Source organism: Gadus macrocephalus, chromosome 19, assembly GCF_031168955.1.
Source record: "Gadus macrocephalus chromosome 19, ASM3116895v1".
Taxonomy (NCBI): domain Eukaryota; kingdom Metazoa; phylum Chordata; class Actinopteri; order Gadiformes; family Gadidae; genus Gadus; species Gadus macrocephalus.
Genome location: NC_082400.1, coordinates 3080244 through 3097032, shown reverse-complemented (window position 1 = coordinate 3097032; position 16789 = coordinate 3080244). Strand labels below are relative to the sequence as shown.

At 43.8% G+C, this 16789-nt stretch overlaps 1 protein-coding gene and 1 long non-coding RNA gene across 2 annotated transcripts; both read right to left on the bottom strand.

Moving 5' to 3' along the window:
* Positions 1–239: 239 nt before the first annotated feature.
* On the bottom strand, positions 240–2843 carry ptges (prostaglandin E synthase). Its single transcript, XM_060038094.1, has 3 exons — positions 2426–2843; positions 2216–2298; positions 240–1336 (listed from the first exon to the last, which is right to left on the bottom strand). Exons 1-3 carry the CDS (start codon positions 2669–2671, stop codon positions 1087–1089), a joined length of 579 nt encoding a protein of 192 aa, XP_059894077.1. The 5' UTR covers positions 2672–2843; the 3' UTR covers positions 240–1086.
* Positions 2844–3399: 556 nt separating this feature from the next.
* Positions 3400–9115, bottom strand: LOC132447389 (uncharacterized). The gene is made up of 4 exons (XR_009523074.1): positions 8230–9115; positions 7620–7732; positions 6719–7461; positions 3400–4515 (listed from the first exon to the last, which is right to left on the bottom strand). It is a non-coding gene; the product is annotated as an uncharacterized LOC132447389 (long non-coding RNA).
* Positions 9116–16789: the final 7674 nt, after the last annotated feature.

The window sequence follows — 16789 nt, the reverse complement described above, 5'->3', positions numbered from 1 at the left end:
TAAGCCCTTCCTCCATCCTCTCATGTTGGCCTGAGGGCCGACTGGACGCCGCAGTGAGTCCCCTCTTGAGGTACACGTGATATCACCAGACAGTACGGGCGCCAGTGGTTACCTTCAGTAAATATCTCTGCAGCAAAATACATAGCGGTCTTTGACATCACGTCAAAACTGTACATTCTTTACATTCTGTTGAAAATTGTAGTTAATCTTTGAATGTTTTTAACAAATAATATGACAGGTTGCACCTTTACACTTTGTATGTTATTAAGTCCAATATTAACAATGTCATTTCTAGAGACAGTTTGTTCAATTTACAGAGTTAAAGTTACAGAGCGAGGCAGTGCTACAAAAATAAAACGGCAGTTTCATACTTTCTTTAAAATAAGTTATCTGAGAAATTCTAAAATAATAATGTTGTGCTACCCATGCAGTGGAAAGATGAACGAACCCATAAACCTCATCAACCTCTGGGCTGCTTTGTTCAACAAACGTGATTGTAAGCGAGCGGCTACAGTTAGCAAGGTTGGCTTGGGGCCGGATGGTTTAAGGACACTAGCAGACTGTCCACTCGTATGCATCCGGCCTCTAGTGAACGTAAATCAGACGTCAAAGACAGCATGGCCCCATCAGGACGTCTGCTGCGTCGAGGCCAAGGGAACACAGTGGATTCTGGTGCTCTAGCAGTGTCTGTGTGTGCGTGTGCATTCTCTTTTCCTAACTCTGTGAGGTCATTTAATTGATGAAGAGAAGCTTCACGATAAAACTCAACCTTCATTTGCATTACAAAAACATATCAAATAAAATAAATGTACAGTACATGATGTCTTCACTTAACAACATATCCCTCGGGCAGTATCACATCTTGAATATTACGTTAACAAAATGACCAAAACACAATACTGAGCAGTGAGCACTTCATAGGATCGACCATTGGTGTGAGCACACACACCACATATTGCAGTCTGACTGTTAATCCTGGTCTTGTAGTGTATTCTCTCTCCTTGTATCTCGGGTGCCCCTGTCCTCGCTGAAGAGGGTGACCAGTGGGTCAGTGTCCAGCGGCCCTCACGAGGGGAGCGGAGTGCGTCAGGCGTACGGGACCACCGCCACCAGCACCTGCAGTGCCATGGACACGCAAGGCACCTGGCCCAGGACGTACGCCACAGAGCGGGTGGGAGGGGTCAACGCCAACAGGTAGGCCGCACTGTGCAGCACACGGCACAGCAGGAAGACCAGGAAGTGGAGTCGCGCCACAGGAAGTGACGGTCCAGTCAGGGAGTAGACAGCGCCCAGGAAGAGGAAGGGGAGGATGTTCTCCAGGTCGTTGAGGTGAGCTCTAGAAGGAAAGTGGTTGGAAAGAAGTTAATTAGACACTTCAATCATTCTTCTCGTGTCACTGAACACCGCTGTGTTAGATACAGAAATAAACGTTCATGACATCCACGTTTTCTTTGGACCAAGCCTCATTTACTGTCAAACACCTCCACACAAACATCTGGTTTCATTTCACAGTGGCGTCACCATGGGAGACTAATCTCATACCCGGATCGTTTCCAACAGTGAAGTAAGGTTGAAAGTATGAATGTGCGTAAGCATCAGTGAGGCTTTTTATTTCACAACCCTGTAGTATTTGAAGTTTGGATTTCTCTGTGATTCATTGGATTCACATAATTGACTCTCTACTTCTGTACTCCCCAGAACCATTTCCTAAACAGAACTAACCCCTGATTTTGTGGGTTAACCCCTCACATCTGCTCAGCTATGATTGATCAGACAGCAGTTGAACAAAGGACCAATAGGTGTGACACCAGATATCAAGTCCATCCATTTAACAAAGTTAGAATCAAACCAATGTTGCGAGATTTAAAGTGTTGGAAATGTAATCACATAATAAAAATGCAATCTCCAATCGACAGACATACTGTACAAATCACTGTATGCCATATAAGAATACTGGTATTAAACATTGGACAAAGTAAAAGTAGTAGTCCAAATTTATATCAACTAATTATATTATAACTTAATCAAGACTTAAAAATAACCCTTCGGCAGAACTGTCAAACTTTATACTGTTGCATTGTAATATTTTTAGGTACAACGATCTGTTCCAATCCATTCCAGAGGGTACTTGGATAAGCCAATGGTCTGGCTCACTGTAGGTGACAGTAGGCTATAGCAGTCATTCTACTGGTGTGACAACAGACTCAAACCACACCTTCTGCAGCGCTCCACGTCTGGGTCCTCTCTGAAGAACTCAAGACCACCATGTCTCACCGCGTCTTCTGGGTTCGCAAAAGCCTGGAATCCAAAAAAGTAGCTATTAATCTCCCATAAATACAGTAATCTCTGCTACATAGGGTTGGTTTTCGTTAGTTATTTGGATTTTTTTGGATTTGTAAAGCGGTTGCAGAGGAACCCTGCTCACCTTTTTCCGGAGCCGGAGCTGTCCTGTCAGGATCGCTAAAAAGTACATCTTTAAAATGAGAATCACAGCGTAGAACACGAAACAGGAGAACACGTCACTCCTCAGCATGGTGGTGATGTGTGTGAAGTCCGACCGTTCGTGGAGAATGAGAAAAGTTTCCGCAGTTCGAGAGTGAGCGTGAGAGTGAGAGTGAGCTGAGGACCTCCGGGCTTTAAAGGCTAGTGACGCACAAGGGGCCTCCCCCATTATGAGACATACTTTTGAATTTGTCGGTGACCCCTGCCTGGAATTACGCTTTCACCTGAATCTTTTATATCACGTTTATTTTTATTAATTTGTTAAATTGTTATGCTTTATGATAGAGTGAGATAGATAGGAAAGTATTGGAGAGAGAGGGGAGGACATGCATCAAAGGACTACAAGCAGGACTCTAACCCGGGTCGCTGCGATCAGGACTAAAACATGGCCCTATACCATGTTTATTGCCAAATGCTGTTGAACTGTCATACAAATGTGTATATATATATATATATAAAAAATTATATCTAAACTAGAGCTGTCAGTTAAACGCGTTATTAACGACGTTAACGCAAACCAATTTTAACGGCGTTAAAAATTATCGCGCGATTAACGCAATTATTTTATTTACAAAAAAAAATTTTTTTTTTTTTTTTTTTTGGGCTCAAAACAAAGAAGCAGTAGCCTGACTGCTATGTTCAAATGACATTTGTTCAAAGCAGTCGTTTAATTGCACTATAGAATCTTTTTTTATATCGTCCTGTTTTGATCAGTATATGCCAATGTTGTTATCAATAAAAAATCATTTGCACAGGGCAAGCTTCACCATGTTGATAAGAGAATTAAAATGAGAAGAATTATGGGAGAAAGAAATCAAGGGATATTTAGCATAGAAAAATAATTTGCGATTAATCGTGAGTTAACTGACGTTAATGCGATTAATCACGATTAAATATTTGAATCGCTTGACAGCTCTGATATAAACCGGATCTACATACTGCCTTCGTATAAATGATATATACTCATGTAGAGATAGTAACCAACGTTAAAATATAAATGTGTTCTGTATTATTTTGTCAACGTGAAAAAATATATTATACACACACCATTTAGATGACTGCTGGATAGATTGATGGAGACAGACAGAGAGACAGACAGACCGAAACAATAAACACAATTAATAATTAAATATAAAATAATGAGCATTGTTTTTATTTGCATTGCATCACACATCTTTAGCACTTAAAGGGGACCTATCATACCACCAGGTGTGAGTGTGATTAGCCATTACAAGCCGTTTTCAATGGCTAATCACACTCACACCTGGTGGTATGATATGCCCCCTTTAATGAATTTAATTCTTCAAACCAGTCTTTGGGCGTGGGGATGGGGAAACCTCGTAATGACACCTTAGACGGAACAAGCACTTCTGGAGCCTAATCCATGTTATTAAATAGGTTCAAAATGAAACACGCTTTGAGTCCTGGCTTAACATCAAAGAACTCTTTCTGCTAGGCGTACAGGCCTGAGGGAAATGTGAGGGCCATTGAACAACAATATGAGACGTTGTAATTGTTGTTCAATGTTAGCTTGAGCAAATTGTGTACCTGTTCCTAGCAATTTCCATGACACATTTATAAGGAAAATGCAGGTTGCTACAGAAATAGCTCTATAGCTGAACCCCTCAGGAATTGTATCTTCGATAAATGACAAATGATCAAGATATCATCCACCGGAAGCCTGACAGAATCAACTGCCAAAATAAGGGTTTGTGATTGGACACAAAACAAGACATATTTACATAACAAGATACATTCTCACTGGTCTGTGCTGCAACAATGTTTACCTTTTGTTCAACCCTTGAAGGGTTTTGTTTTACCTGGACTCTGTTTTCCCATAATTTCGGAGTGCATTGGGAGTATTGCGGACAACCATTTTTTAAATTTGTCTAGTATTTAGCAAAGACTTTAAAGGTGACATATTATACCACCAGGTGTGAGTGTGATTAGCAGTTACAAGCCGTTTTGAAAAACGGCCTCTTCTGACATCACAACACAAGTTGGCGTGTCCACCTAGATCAGGGATGGGCAACTGGCGGCCCGTGTCCTCACTCAGTGCGGCCCGCATCCTCACTCAGTCAGGCCCGCACATAATAAAAAAAAAAAAAAAAAAAAAAAAAAAAAAAAAAAAAAAGAATAATAATAATTGATCGAGTTACAGAAAAACTCGGTCAAGAAAGATGAGAAGAATTCATAGAATTCGAAGGCAAACCCATGCGTCTAGTTTGCTTAGAAGCGATATCAGTCATTAAAGATATCCACTTAAAGGCCCACTATGCAACTTCGGGCATTTCTTCGCTGTTTTCTTGGTTTTGGCACGCACATTTCTCTACACAGCGCCCCCTACAGCTTCGTAGTAGATATTTCACAACACTGTCGTAACAACTCGTTGACGACCCTTCCCCATGCACTTCTACGCGAGCCATGTGCATTTGTTTTCAAAGAAGCCGGCGAATGCGTGGAGCCATGTCCGAAGTAGATGTTCATAAAGTGTAGGCAAGGTTATACATTTTTAAAAGGGTGTATTTGTATTGCAATAAACATAAATCCATCCTTTTTTATAGTTGACGGGGAGAATTGATATCCTAGATTATAATTGTTTTATCTTAGGTTGAACAGAACAATCAGTGTAAGAGGTTTGGCCAACATAATAATCTAAATAAACAAGAACCTGGATTCGGGGATTCAGTCTGTATCTGGGGGACGAGACAGACGAACAGCAAAACACCCATGGAAACAAAGGTGTTTATATGGTTGCAACCAAGCAAGCTAGAAACATACAGGGCTCACAACAAAACGGTCGAGAAAACAATTTTTACAGGGCTCACAACCAAAATGGTTGAGCAAACACATTTGTACAGAGTCTATCAACATCAAGAATACCACGAAGACAAAGGCCACCCAAGGGTACTTTCAATTTCAAAAGCAACACGGCCGAGTCGGCGTCTGATTTGCAGTCTTCTTTTTCTTTCAGTTCACGCTATTCCTGAAAAGCTTGCCCAACGTTTACTCGTGTCTGGCCTCTCTGCCGGTCAGTCTCCCTTTTCTCTTCTTCTGTTCCTCCGACATTGGGTTTCTCCGTCTCTTTTTAGTCGGCTGATCTATGATGAATATAACAATCCCTTAGTTACTTGTGTTTATATCGAGCCGGTTCCGTGTTTGGGGGTCTGTGCCGTAAAGCAATTCGTTACTTCGCGAGACCCGAGACTCCCGCGAGAGTGGGCGGCGGGTCGCCGGCAGAAACATATTCATTTTCTCCGCCAAGATGCGCAAGGGTGAGTCGAAACAACGAACAATCGAACAAAAATGTATAATAGAACCATCGCAATGACTCTTAGCCTGTTATATTAAGGTATATTAAGGTAAATCAAGCCAAAAAAGTTGCATAGTTCCCCTTTCACTCGTGTCTGATCTCTTTTCTGGTCCATTCTTCTTTTGTTCCACCGACGGTCGCCTCTTGGGTCCCTTATCAGTCGATTGATCCATGATGAATGCAACAATTGCCTCGCAACTGGCTGTTTATATCTAGCCGGTGGCATGTTTGGGTGTGTGTCTGTGCCGTAAAGCATTTTCGAAACTACAATCTGACTACATTTTCGAGGATACTTCCGCTGCGTCACATCCGGATTGTGTCGGTCCAAACAGAGCAAGTTGCATATGCGCTTTTTCACTGGAGAGGAGACATGGGTAAATGACACACCCACCAATCAACCCAGAAATGGATGCAGAATCATCAGCATAACTCTCAACCTGAATACTTAATGTAATTTTGGCAAAAAAAAAAGTTGCATAGTGGGCCTTTAAGTCGCCACTACAACTACTACAACTGCTTGTTGGGTTTGAGTTCATTGAGTTGTTGCACTTAATGTTGGGCCACTGTTTTTCAGTTTTTTGACTTCATTGAATGATGATGTATGGGAGCCCTTTGCACTGATACAAATACTGACCATTCATGTGGCTGTTTGAGCATGGAAAACTTGAAATGAATGTATGTTGGTTCAATTAACATACCGTACATAGGTTATGTTTCTGGATGATTTTTTAGGTAGTGGCCATCCCCAAAATGCACCAGAATACAGGAAATCATATCTACCAAATTCAAAATTGTGTAGCTTCTCTCAGCTCATGTTTAGTTGAAGTGTGCAGTCATGTGGCCCTCCGATGGTTATGATGAAAAATGTGGCCCTCATTATCATGAAAGTTGCCCATCCCTGACCTAGATGTATGACGGATAGATAAGCAAAGTTTGCGTCCACTGGGTAGATTGGTAGACTATCCAGCACACATCTAGGTGGACAAGCCCACTTGTGATGTCAGAAGAGGCATATTTTCAAAACGGCTTGTAACGGCTAATAACACTCACACCTGGTGGTATAATATGTCACTGCTCAAGCCGTAACCTGCGAAACAAGCTGCAATGTTCCAATTTCAAGCAACAGCGAGCCATCAATGTACATCCTCTAAATTCTAAAAGTTGTTGTTCTTGCCACCGACAGGCTCAGATTGTTTGTTGAGAAATGTAGATATGGTGTTGCATCATGTTGTTCCCTCTGTTAGCTGAGGACACATTTTCCCTGGCGCCAGACATCTGACCCCCACTTTTAGTTGATAAATATGTTGAGCATTCATCACGTTATTTATCCACCTCGCCTGAATAAAGCATAGGACGAGAACTATAGAACACACTTGAAACTTGCGCTATGATTTGATAATACTTCTTCATGTTATTATTAGTGTCTGACAACATTAATGAAAAGATCCCTCATTCTGAAGAGTTGAGCGGGAGGAGGGAAATCTCAACCCTCCTTCACCCCAATTCTTAAGAGAACATAAAGCTACGCTTTCTGTAGTCCAATACAACAAACTCTGGCCAGTGTGGTGCCAAAAAGTGCTCTTCCACTTCAGAACTGAATCCTACAGCTGCTCCGTACCGTCTGGAGACTTCTGCGTGAGCGTGACCTGGTAACACGTGATTACAAACAGATCAGATCAGGCCAAAGGTAAAGACTAAAGTGGTATTTCTCTGTAGGGATCATTGACATAATTCTGTAAATGATCTGTCATTTCTGTCAAACCATCTGAGCGGTGGAAGAAACAAGCACTGTCAGAGGACGTACATTATGGGGTGCCATAGCCCCAAAGGATCAGTGCAGCCTGATTCATGGACTGCGTCTGTAGCGTTCTCCCTCCACACTGGACCAATCTCACTGATGGTTGTTCACATTCGTATCTTAGACGCAAAGTGATGGAAAAACGACAGAGATCCATAAGTTATCCTTTAATAAAGCCATAATAATCAAGAACATTTTATTTAGGAGTTAACTGCATCTAAAACAAGACAAACCAAAATGTTTTGTGTTTAATATACACGGCTCATCTTTGTGGTAGTTCTGCCTCCAATTCCCAAGTTGTCGAGAAGAAAAGTACTGAAAAGAAGAACATTAAAGGAGAAGAGAGAGAGGAAGAGTAGAGATGAGTGGAGAAAGAGTAATAAGACTAGAGAAGAAAAGAGAATAGAACAATTAAGGAAAGTAGAAAGGAGAAGATTAGAGTGGAAAAAGGAGCAAATATAAAATAATAAAAGAGAAGTGAAGAGAAGAAGAGAGACAAGAAGAAAGGGATAAGGAGATGAGGGGGGGGGAAAGGACACAATAGAAACAACAAGATAAGAGAACACCAGAAAAGAAAGTAGAAGAGCGGAGATCATAAAGCAGAATGTATAGTCACCCTGCTGAGCTGTGGTGTAGTGTGCGTCCCCTCGCGGTCACGGCCTTGGAGCCGCCGTCACGCCGTCACGCTGGAGAGGGTTGAGCCGACAGAGGCGTCAGACAGGCAGCAGAGTGGAGCAGCGACCGAGACGCTAGTGAACACCGAGGTGCAGGTCAGTCGTCTGTCCTGTGGCTCCGTCTGTCCGGAGAACGGCCGCAGGTGTCCGAGAAGGAGGACGTGTTGTGGATGCCTTTGGGGCGATGTGGGGCCCCCCTCAGCGTCTGTGGGACCAGCTACACGGGCCCTCTGGGGTCTGTCCGGCCCCCAGACACGCTCAGCAGGTCCACAGGATTGGCACACGCGGAGCCGCTCGTGGCAAAGCCACAGCAGTCCACCTGGGGTCAGGGAGGTCCTCCAGTAGGAAGCCCCGTCGGGGTCCACGCCCCTCTGACCGGGGGGGGGGGGGGGGAGGATCAGACCAGACCGGGCTGTATGCTGGATAGAGATGTGAGTCATGCCTCCTGGAAGGGGCCATCCAGAAGGGTAGTGTGGGTGTGTGCTGTGCTGATGTGTGTGATATGTGTGTAAGCCTGTACTTCCTAGACAAATGTGTTTATACAACATCCCATCCTGTCAGAGGTCAGAGGGGGAGAGAGAGTGAGAGAGAGCAAGAGAGGAAGCAAGTGAGAGAGAGAGAGAGAGAGAGACAGAGAGAGAAAGAGACAGAGATAGAGAGACAGAGAGAAACACAGAGAGAGAGAGAGAGAGAGAGAGAGAGAGAGAGAGAGAGAGAGAGAGAGAGAGAGAGAGAGAGAGAGAGAGAGAGAGAGAGAGAGAGAGAGAGAGAGAGAGAGAGAGAGAGAGAGAGAGCGTTAGAGGAAGCAAGAGAGAGAGAGAGAGAGAGAGAGGGAGAGAGTGTGTGAGAGAGAGAGCCAGAGAGAGAAAGAGAGAGACACACACACACACACATACACAAACAGGGAAAGTATGGAGTAGCAGCCAGATAAAAAAGAGAGAGTGGAGGACTGTGACACAGTCGCAGACGGAGGACGGAGAGGACTGGCTGTGGTGGAGATTCCTCCTACAACAAACCCCAGGGCCTACTGCCACACAGCCCCATCTCAACCCCGTCTAAACCCAGAGCAGCACAACGTAGACCGCTGATAGATCACAGTCATGACCAGGCCCCTTGACTCTGGATCTGCCAGACGCAGAACGTAAATATTTACTGAGGGAAAATAACCCAGTGGTGAAAAAGGGTTACCAGACGTAGCAGCATCAGATCAGTGCACTGGACGGACTCGAGGTGATAATCAAATGGATAGTGCCTAGCATCAGGCACAGTAAAAAGGAAGGATCTGGATCCTTAATGTGTGTTAGTCCAACATTGATGTGTGCCTGTAGGCGTTGGTTTTATCAGTGCGGTCATTAGTAGTCGGGCTAGATTCAAAACGCTGTGTCGCTCATACAGCCCTCACTACAGAGGGCCACTGCTCCCGCCACGCGCGTCACCAGCTGCAAAGAGGGCCCCACAATTATGACCATCATCATAATCATAATGATGAATTGATGACACCATTATATTTGTATTAGGCAATACATTGCTATCCAAATTTGCTCAAAACAATACAAATGTTTGATAATGGTGCCCCCAAAACACTGCAAAGAAAAAATATGTATTTTGAAAAACTGTAAAATGCTTAAACCAAGTAAGCTAGGCATGCATATAACATTTAAGGTAGGAAACATGTTGAGCCAAGGGTTGCTCTTCGGCTTCCGACCAGCCCCTCCTAAACACTGATGCCCTTTGTGACGACATGGCCAAGGCCCTCCACAATGAAGTCTTCCGTCGCTTCCTTGACGTGCTCGCCAGTCACCATCTCACCCTCAATAGCTACAGATGTGTGTTCTCTGTCCCCGGCGTTGAGTCGGTTCTGCCTGACAGCTGAGAGTCGTCCTCTACTCCAAACAGACGTGGAGGCGGTACAGCAGCTCCCCTCCAGCCCCGCCCAAATCGCCTCATTTCTGGGAATGCCTGCCACGACCGCGCCCGCTGCACGGGTTGTTAAAGAAGGACGTGTTGACATGGACCAGTGGGCTTGGGAAAATGGGAGAGCACAGGCGGTGGGATGAACTGGGCCTTCAGTTGCTGGACTGCCTCCCAGTATGTGAGGCAGTGGATCATCACCACTGGGGATGCCTCCAGTGCAGCCCTAGGGGCGGTACTGTCTCAGCTCCACCGCGGCTCATCGCCTTCGCCTCTGGGGCCCTGAGCTCGGCCCAACAGAAGGACGCCGAGCGGGGGAGGCCCTAGCATGTGTACGGGCATGTGAGCAGTAGCCCATGAATGGACCGCCAGACCCACACAGAAGGCTCTGCTCCCCACATCGACCGGGAAATCGAGACCCTGGTGGAAGACTGTACAGCCCGCCCGGTGTGTGGGAGAACCGGACCTCCTGTGCCACCACCGATACAGCCGCTGTGATGGCCAGCAGATATCTAGGAGCATCTTAAGCTGGTCATTTACAGGGACGGCTCCATGGTGTCCCACACAATCACCGCTTCCTTATGGGGGTCTACACCCTTCAGTGTAGGTGGTCAGAGGTGGCTCTTTCCGTCACCACCACCACCACAAACTTCTTGGGTTCACTTTTCCCCTGGTAGGGGAACCCTACAGCAGTGAGGGACCCCTACACCATTCACAAAGACATCAGTCCGCAAATCATCTCTGGGGAGCCTTTTTTTGGGAGGGGCATCGAGCACATCCGCACGGCCTAATATCACCCTGAGACAAACGAGGGCGTGGAGAGACTCAACCGGTCTCTATTGAGCAGCCCTCCACTACAGACGGCTTGACCAGGACATCTTGCCCAGTCCTGGATTGGGTGCCCCGGCTGCTCGGGCTCAGTCCCGGCCGGGTTGTCTCAGGGACTGTTGCTGACTTTTAGTTAGCACAAAGCTTGCCTAATGGCTATGCACGTGTCTAGCAGCCTACCTGTGTTTATGCCCTTTGAAGGGGGGGAGGGGGGGGAAATGTTGTGCAAGTCATTATTATATTCAGACCTTGTTGCAATGTTATCTGTTGACAGCGACATCGCTGTGAATGTTTTGGGAGACACCTAGTAAAGTTGATACCTGATACAACCTCTGTGTAGAGTCGCTCTATATACACCTCAGCAGTATGTATGATAATAATCCATATGATTGTTCTGACCACCCCCTGACAACGCACTGTATGGCTCCCGTATTACTTAATTAATTAATTACGGTTGGACGTTGGCCGCGATGAACACTTAAACGATTTTCGTCAGAAAAGGTTGGGAACCACTGACCTAGAACCTACACTGTGGCAGCCACCTTGAAACCCTAGCAACCATCTAAAAACACATAAACCCTCGGGGACCACCTAGCAACCTAGCACCTAGCAACACCTGAGCCACCACCCAGAACAACATAGCAACCATCTAGATGTGACGCCTTGGCTTTGCTGTGCCGTGGAGCGGTACGCCTCTCCCTCCCTCTGCCTGTATGGTGCTCTTGAGCACTAGGCACATTGTTGCTGTTTCGTCATGTCTCTTGTCCTATAATAATGCAGAATTATAAATTACTGCATTATCATACCAATCTGACCTTTGAAATTGGCTGACATTTTAAAATGTATATATTTGTTTGAGTTCTTTAACATTCTATATTTATTTTCAAAAAATACACTCATTTTCTCATTTAGTTTTTGTTTTAAAAGCACTTATTTTGAGAGCCTCTACCCCAATTTCGTTGCACTTTGTGCAATGACAATAAAGAGATTCTGATGCTGATTCTGATTCTATGCACTTCGACCTGCAGGAGGAGCTGGAGAGTTCCGGTGCTAATGAGGGGCGTGGCTCCGTGTTTCTGGCTGCCGGAATAAAGCCTGCGTCCAGTGGCCTTACTCAGCCTCTCTGACCTGCTCTGGCCTGACGCTATTGAAGGCTGGCTGCAGCAGATCCCAATGCCTGTTCTTTATGCATTACACTTACACTTTGCTAACGTGCATTTACCTTTGCTTGCTTCCAATTTACTGACTTATGTAATTATGTGTAAATAAATTAGGATTATTATTTAAAACGTTACCCGACGGTCGGTGTCTGCCTCCCTATGTCCTTACCTTTGAGCCAAGGTGTCTGTGACATTAGAACACTAAAGCAATTAACCAGAACACACTTGCAACCAGCCAAAACACAATAGAAAACCACATAGAAACCACCAAGAACATCCCAGCAATCTCATAGAACACCCTAGCAACCAGCTAGAACACCTTAGCAACCACATTAAACACCATAAAAACACCTAGAAAAGCTTAACAACCATCAAGCTCACAGCAGAAACCATACAGAACATTGTAGCCACCAAACACCATATCATCGACTTAGAACACCCTAGCAACCCTCAGGAACACCTTAGCAACCAACAGGAGCACTAACAATTGTGCAGAGCACCCACGATGCAAGATATATCACCATAGCAGCCACAATAAAACAGCAGTACTTTCCGTTACTATCTTGTTAATTTCCTGAACCAGGTAGTAAAACGTTAAAGCTGCACGCCACAATATTTTGAAGTTTCATTGTATGAGGAAGCGGCCTACAGGAGGGAGATGGTGTCTGGTGTCATGGTGTGAGGACAATAACCTCACCCTCAACAAGGACAAGACCAAGGAGATGATGGTGGACATGAGGAAGAAAAGGAGTCTTCATCGGCCACTGTTCATCGGGGAGCTTGAAGTAGAGAGGGTGAGCAGCTTCCAGTACCTCGGCGTCCACATCAGCGACGAGCTCACTTGGACACTCAACACCACACAGCTGGTTAAGAAATCACAACAGCGGCTGTACTTCCTGAGGAGGCTGAGGAAGTTTGGCATGTCACCTGAGATCCTCAGAAACTTCTACAGCTGCATTGTTGAGAGCATCTGGACCAGCTGTATCCCCGTCTGGTACGGCAGCACTTCTGTTTTGGACCGCAGACGACTGCAGAGAGTGGTAAAGACTGCAGAGAAGATCATCAGAACCCCACTGCTCTCTCTGCAGAGCATCTACCACCGCAGAGTCCACAGGAGAGCTGCCTCCATACTCAAGGACCCCACCCACCCCCAGCATGGACTGTTTACACTTCTACCCTCGACGGAGGTACAGAAGTATGCAGTCAAAAACAACCAGATTAAAGAACTCTTTCTTCCCCACTGCCCTCAGACTCCTTAACAACAGATAGGAGTCTGTTGTTTATTATTATATATTATTATTATTCTACCTCAGGGCTGCCACCACTGTTTACATTTTGCTCATGCACTACGGCACACTTTCTTGGATTTGCACCATTCCGTTTTATTTTATTTATTTTAACTTAAATGTATTATTTCATTTAGTTGCTGCTCTTCTATTTATCTTGTAAATTGTATATTCTATATTGTTGCAGCTTTTTTCTATTTTATTTGTATATTGTTTATTGCATATTTTTTATATTTCTTTCTTGGCATTCAGTCTGTGGAAAACAATGGAAGAATTTCATTGTATGACTGAGAACATGTTTCTTATTGTGCATATGACAATAAACAATTTGAATTTAATTGAATTGAATGGTTTTGATAAAAGGGTAAGAGAATCAATCTACTTTATTTCAAATAGGCTGGCTTAAGATTGTGTAACATGGTTGATACTAGCTTTATGAATATTATGGATGGAAGTATTTAGTATTGCACAAAAATGTGACCTACCTTATGACTTTCACATACCGAAAAATTGACAATTTACTATTTCTCCCTGCCTTGCTTTTAAAGAAGGGTTGTCTCATGCCAACCTAGACATTGTATGTAAATGTTTAGTAGGAGGAACAGATAGAAGGAGGGGCTAGATAGTGTCACCAACAAATGGGACAGTTTTAATCCATGTGGTTTAAAACTTGTGTTTAAAAATAAATAATTAATTCATGATAGAATGAATTAACTGGTTTATTCTTGGCTGATGCCAAGAAGAAACCAGTTCTGCTGTGATGATATCACCGGTTGGAGATGAGGCACAGAAAAGAAGACTCATGCAAATCCTATTAAAGAACCATTTACACATCATGCATTTGTTGCAAAATAGCTGTTGCAGTCATTGCAGTCAATAAAAATCACGGTATATATCTAAAAGGTAAGCAATCTATAGTTTTGATATTTCCAGTATCTGCCTGTTGCATTTTTGTGCTGGAGAAAGACAGCTTTCTAGTTAATGAATACTTTTAAAGGAGAAAACTAAAAGGTTGGCAAATAATACGCAGAACAGTTTTGAACATGTTACCCATCATCACTAAATGCCCCCACATTAGTCACCAACTTCCTGGCTGCTTCGATTTTCCCCTGGAGGCGTAACGACTCCAGACCGTAATCAAGATAATACCTAACTCTGTATTTTCCACTCAACTCTACGGATAAGGGAAAAAACAAAAAGTATCATTAGGCTTTCCCACTTCCTGGAGAATGCCACGAGAGGTCTGATATGCTCAAACCTACAGCACGGCTTGTGTCTCAGGGAGAGCCGTTAGGCTTTCTGCCGTCCAACCTCCAGGACATCCTTCAACAAGATTCCCAACTCCTTCATGTGTATGACACTGGAACATGTTTATGATAAAAGGCTGGTATACAACGAAAAGGAAGCCTATAGTATCATTAAAGCATAATGGATGGATCATCAAAGTGGTATGGGATAGCAAGGGCATTGTCAGTTTTATATTGGAATACAATATAACATTGTACTACTAATCGCCCTGATTATAAACTCTGTGATTAGCTACCTCAGCTAAGCTCTTAAGCTTCTGTCATCGAATAACACTGTGTAAAGTTATGAACATGATTGCTTGAAGGATTGAAGCAAAACCAGCTAGAATCCTTCTGGCTGTTCTTCAGGGTAGGTTTAGTCACTTACCTCACGGGTTTTATAGCTCATATCAAAGATTGTACTACTTTAATGTGAATCAGGTTTAAATCTCTGAAATAAATGCTATGGGCTTACTTTGAAGATGATGTGTTGGCTGTGCAATTGTGGTTATTCCAAAATGCTTGATCATTTCCTCTCACATCTTTTAAAATGAATACACCAAGTCAGACACATTGAGAAAAACATAACCATACAAGATGTTGGTTCAAACACAATGCCATTTTGTGTGGAACCATGTCATCCAAAATAATGAGAAGAATAATAGGTCAAGAATTATGCCAATCAGACAACACATTTCCTATTTATCATTTATTCATAATTCTGTATGCATCTTAAATATCTGCTTGTCAGAGATCAGATAAGTGGAATCAAGTTCACCAATCAGAACCAACTTTGAATGGAAACTGACCCTATTGTCATGTTGTACATGATCAGACCTTAACGTTTGTGCACTTTAAAAACTACTCATCAACATCAAGACCCACCAGCCATCTCTGACTGTGTGCATTCGAGCTCTGGTCACAACAAATAAATTACAGAGACCATTTCAATCAAATGTAAAACAATACACATCTTCCTTATTTACAGAACATCAAATAATGACAATCTTTTTTACAGCCATTTGCTTACGGAAGTCAGAATATCGGTTTTTATATGCATCAATAGCTTATGTACAAACATGATTTGATGTTATTATTTAAAACCGAACAAATGTGTTAAAGGCACCCAGTGCAACTTTCGAGGCTTAAAAATAAACATTACATTTCTAGTCTTTTTTACACGTAGTAAGTTTCAATAACTCCATACCATTACATACCGACATTTAAGCAGCAAAGATGAGACGTCGTTGTGTGGTGAGAACTGATACAAAATCGATAACAACAACAATGCCGCCATTTTCTTTATTTTTTGTAACCTACAATAAATAAAGCAGGCTTCCAGTCAATGGAAAAATGGCTTCTCCCCACCGGTGATTGTTGTTGTTTACGATTTTCTATCAGTTCTCACCACACAACGACGTCTCATCTTTGCTCCTTGAATGTCGATATGTAATGGTATGGAGTTATTGAAACTTACTACGTGTAAAAAAGACTAGAAATTGAATGTTTATTTTTCATTGAATGTTTACATAAAGTTGCACTGGGTGCCTTTAAAAGGGACATATAATGAAAACAACACTTTTCCTGGGATTTGGGGTGTTGTTTTGGGTCTTTGGTGCTCCACCACTCATACAAACTTTGAAAAAAGTCTGTACATGATTTTTTGATTGAGTTATGCATTTCTGAAAGTACCCCGCCTACAGTTACCAAACGAGCGAGTACGTTTTGGCGCCCCCTCCTACGTAGGAAGGGGGCACTGTTGAATATTACCTCCCCCTTCCCCACTCCCCTCTAATCAGAGCATAGCTAAGATTTTGGGGACCAGCGGACGAGCAGCTTCGGCGGGGGGAGCTCGGCGAACCCGCCAGACTTTTCAGCTCCCGGAGGACACCCGCCGGAGCAGCCGGACTGCCGCCGACGGCCGAACGGCTTCGTCGGCGGCAGTCCGGCAGCTCCGGCGGTGTACTCCGGGAGCTCAACTGCCGCCGAAGCAGCAGTTCAGCAGCTCCGGCATGGGGATCTCGGCGGCAG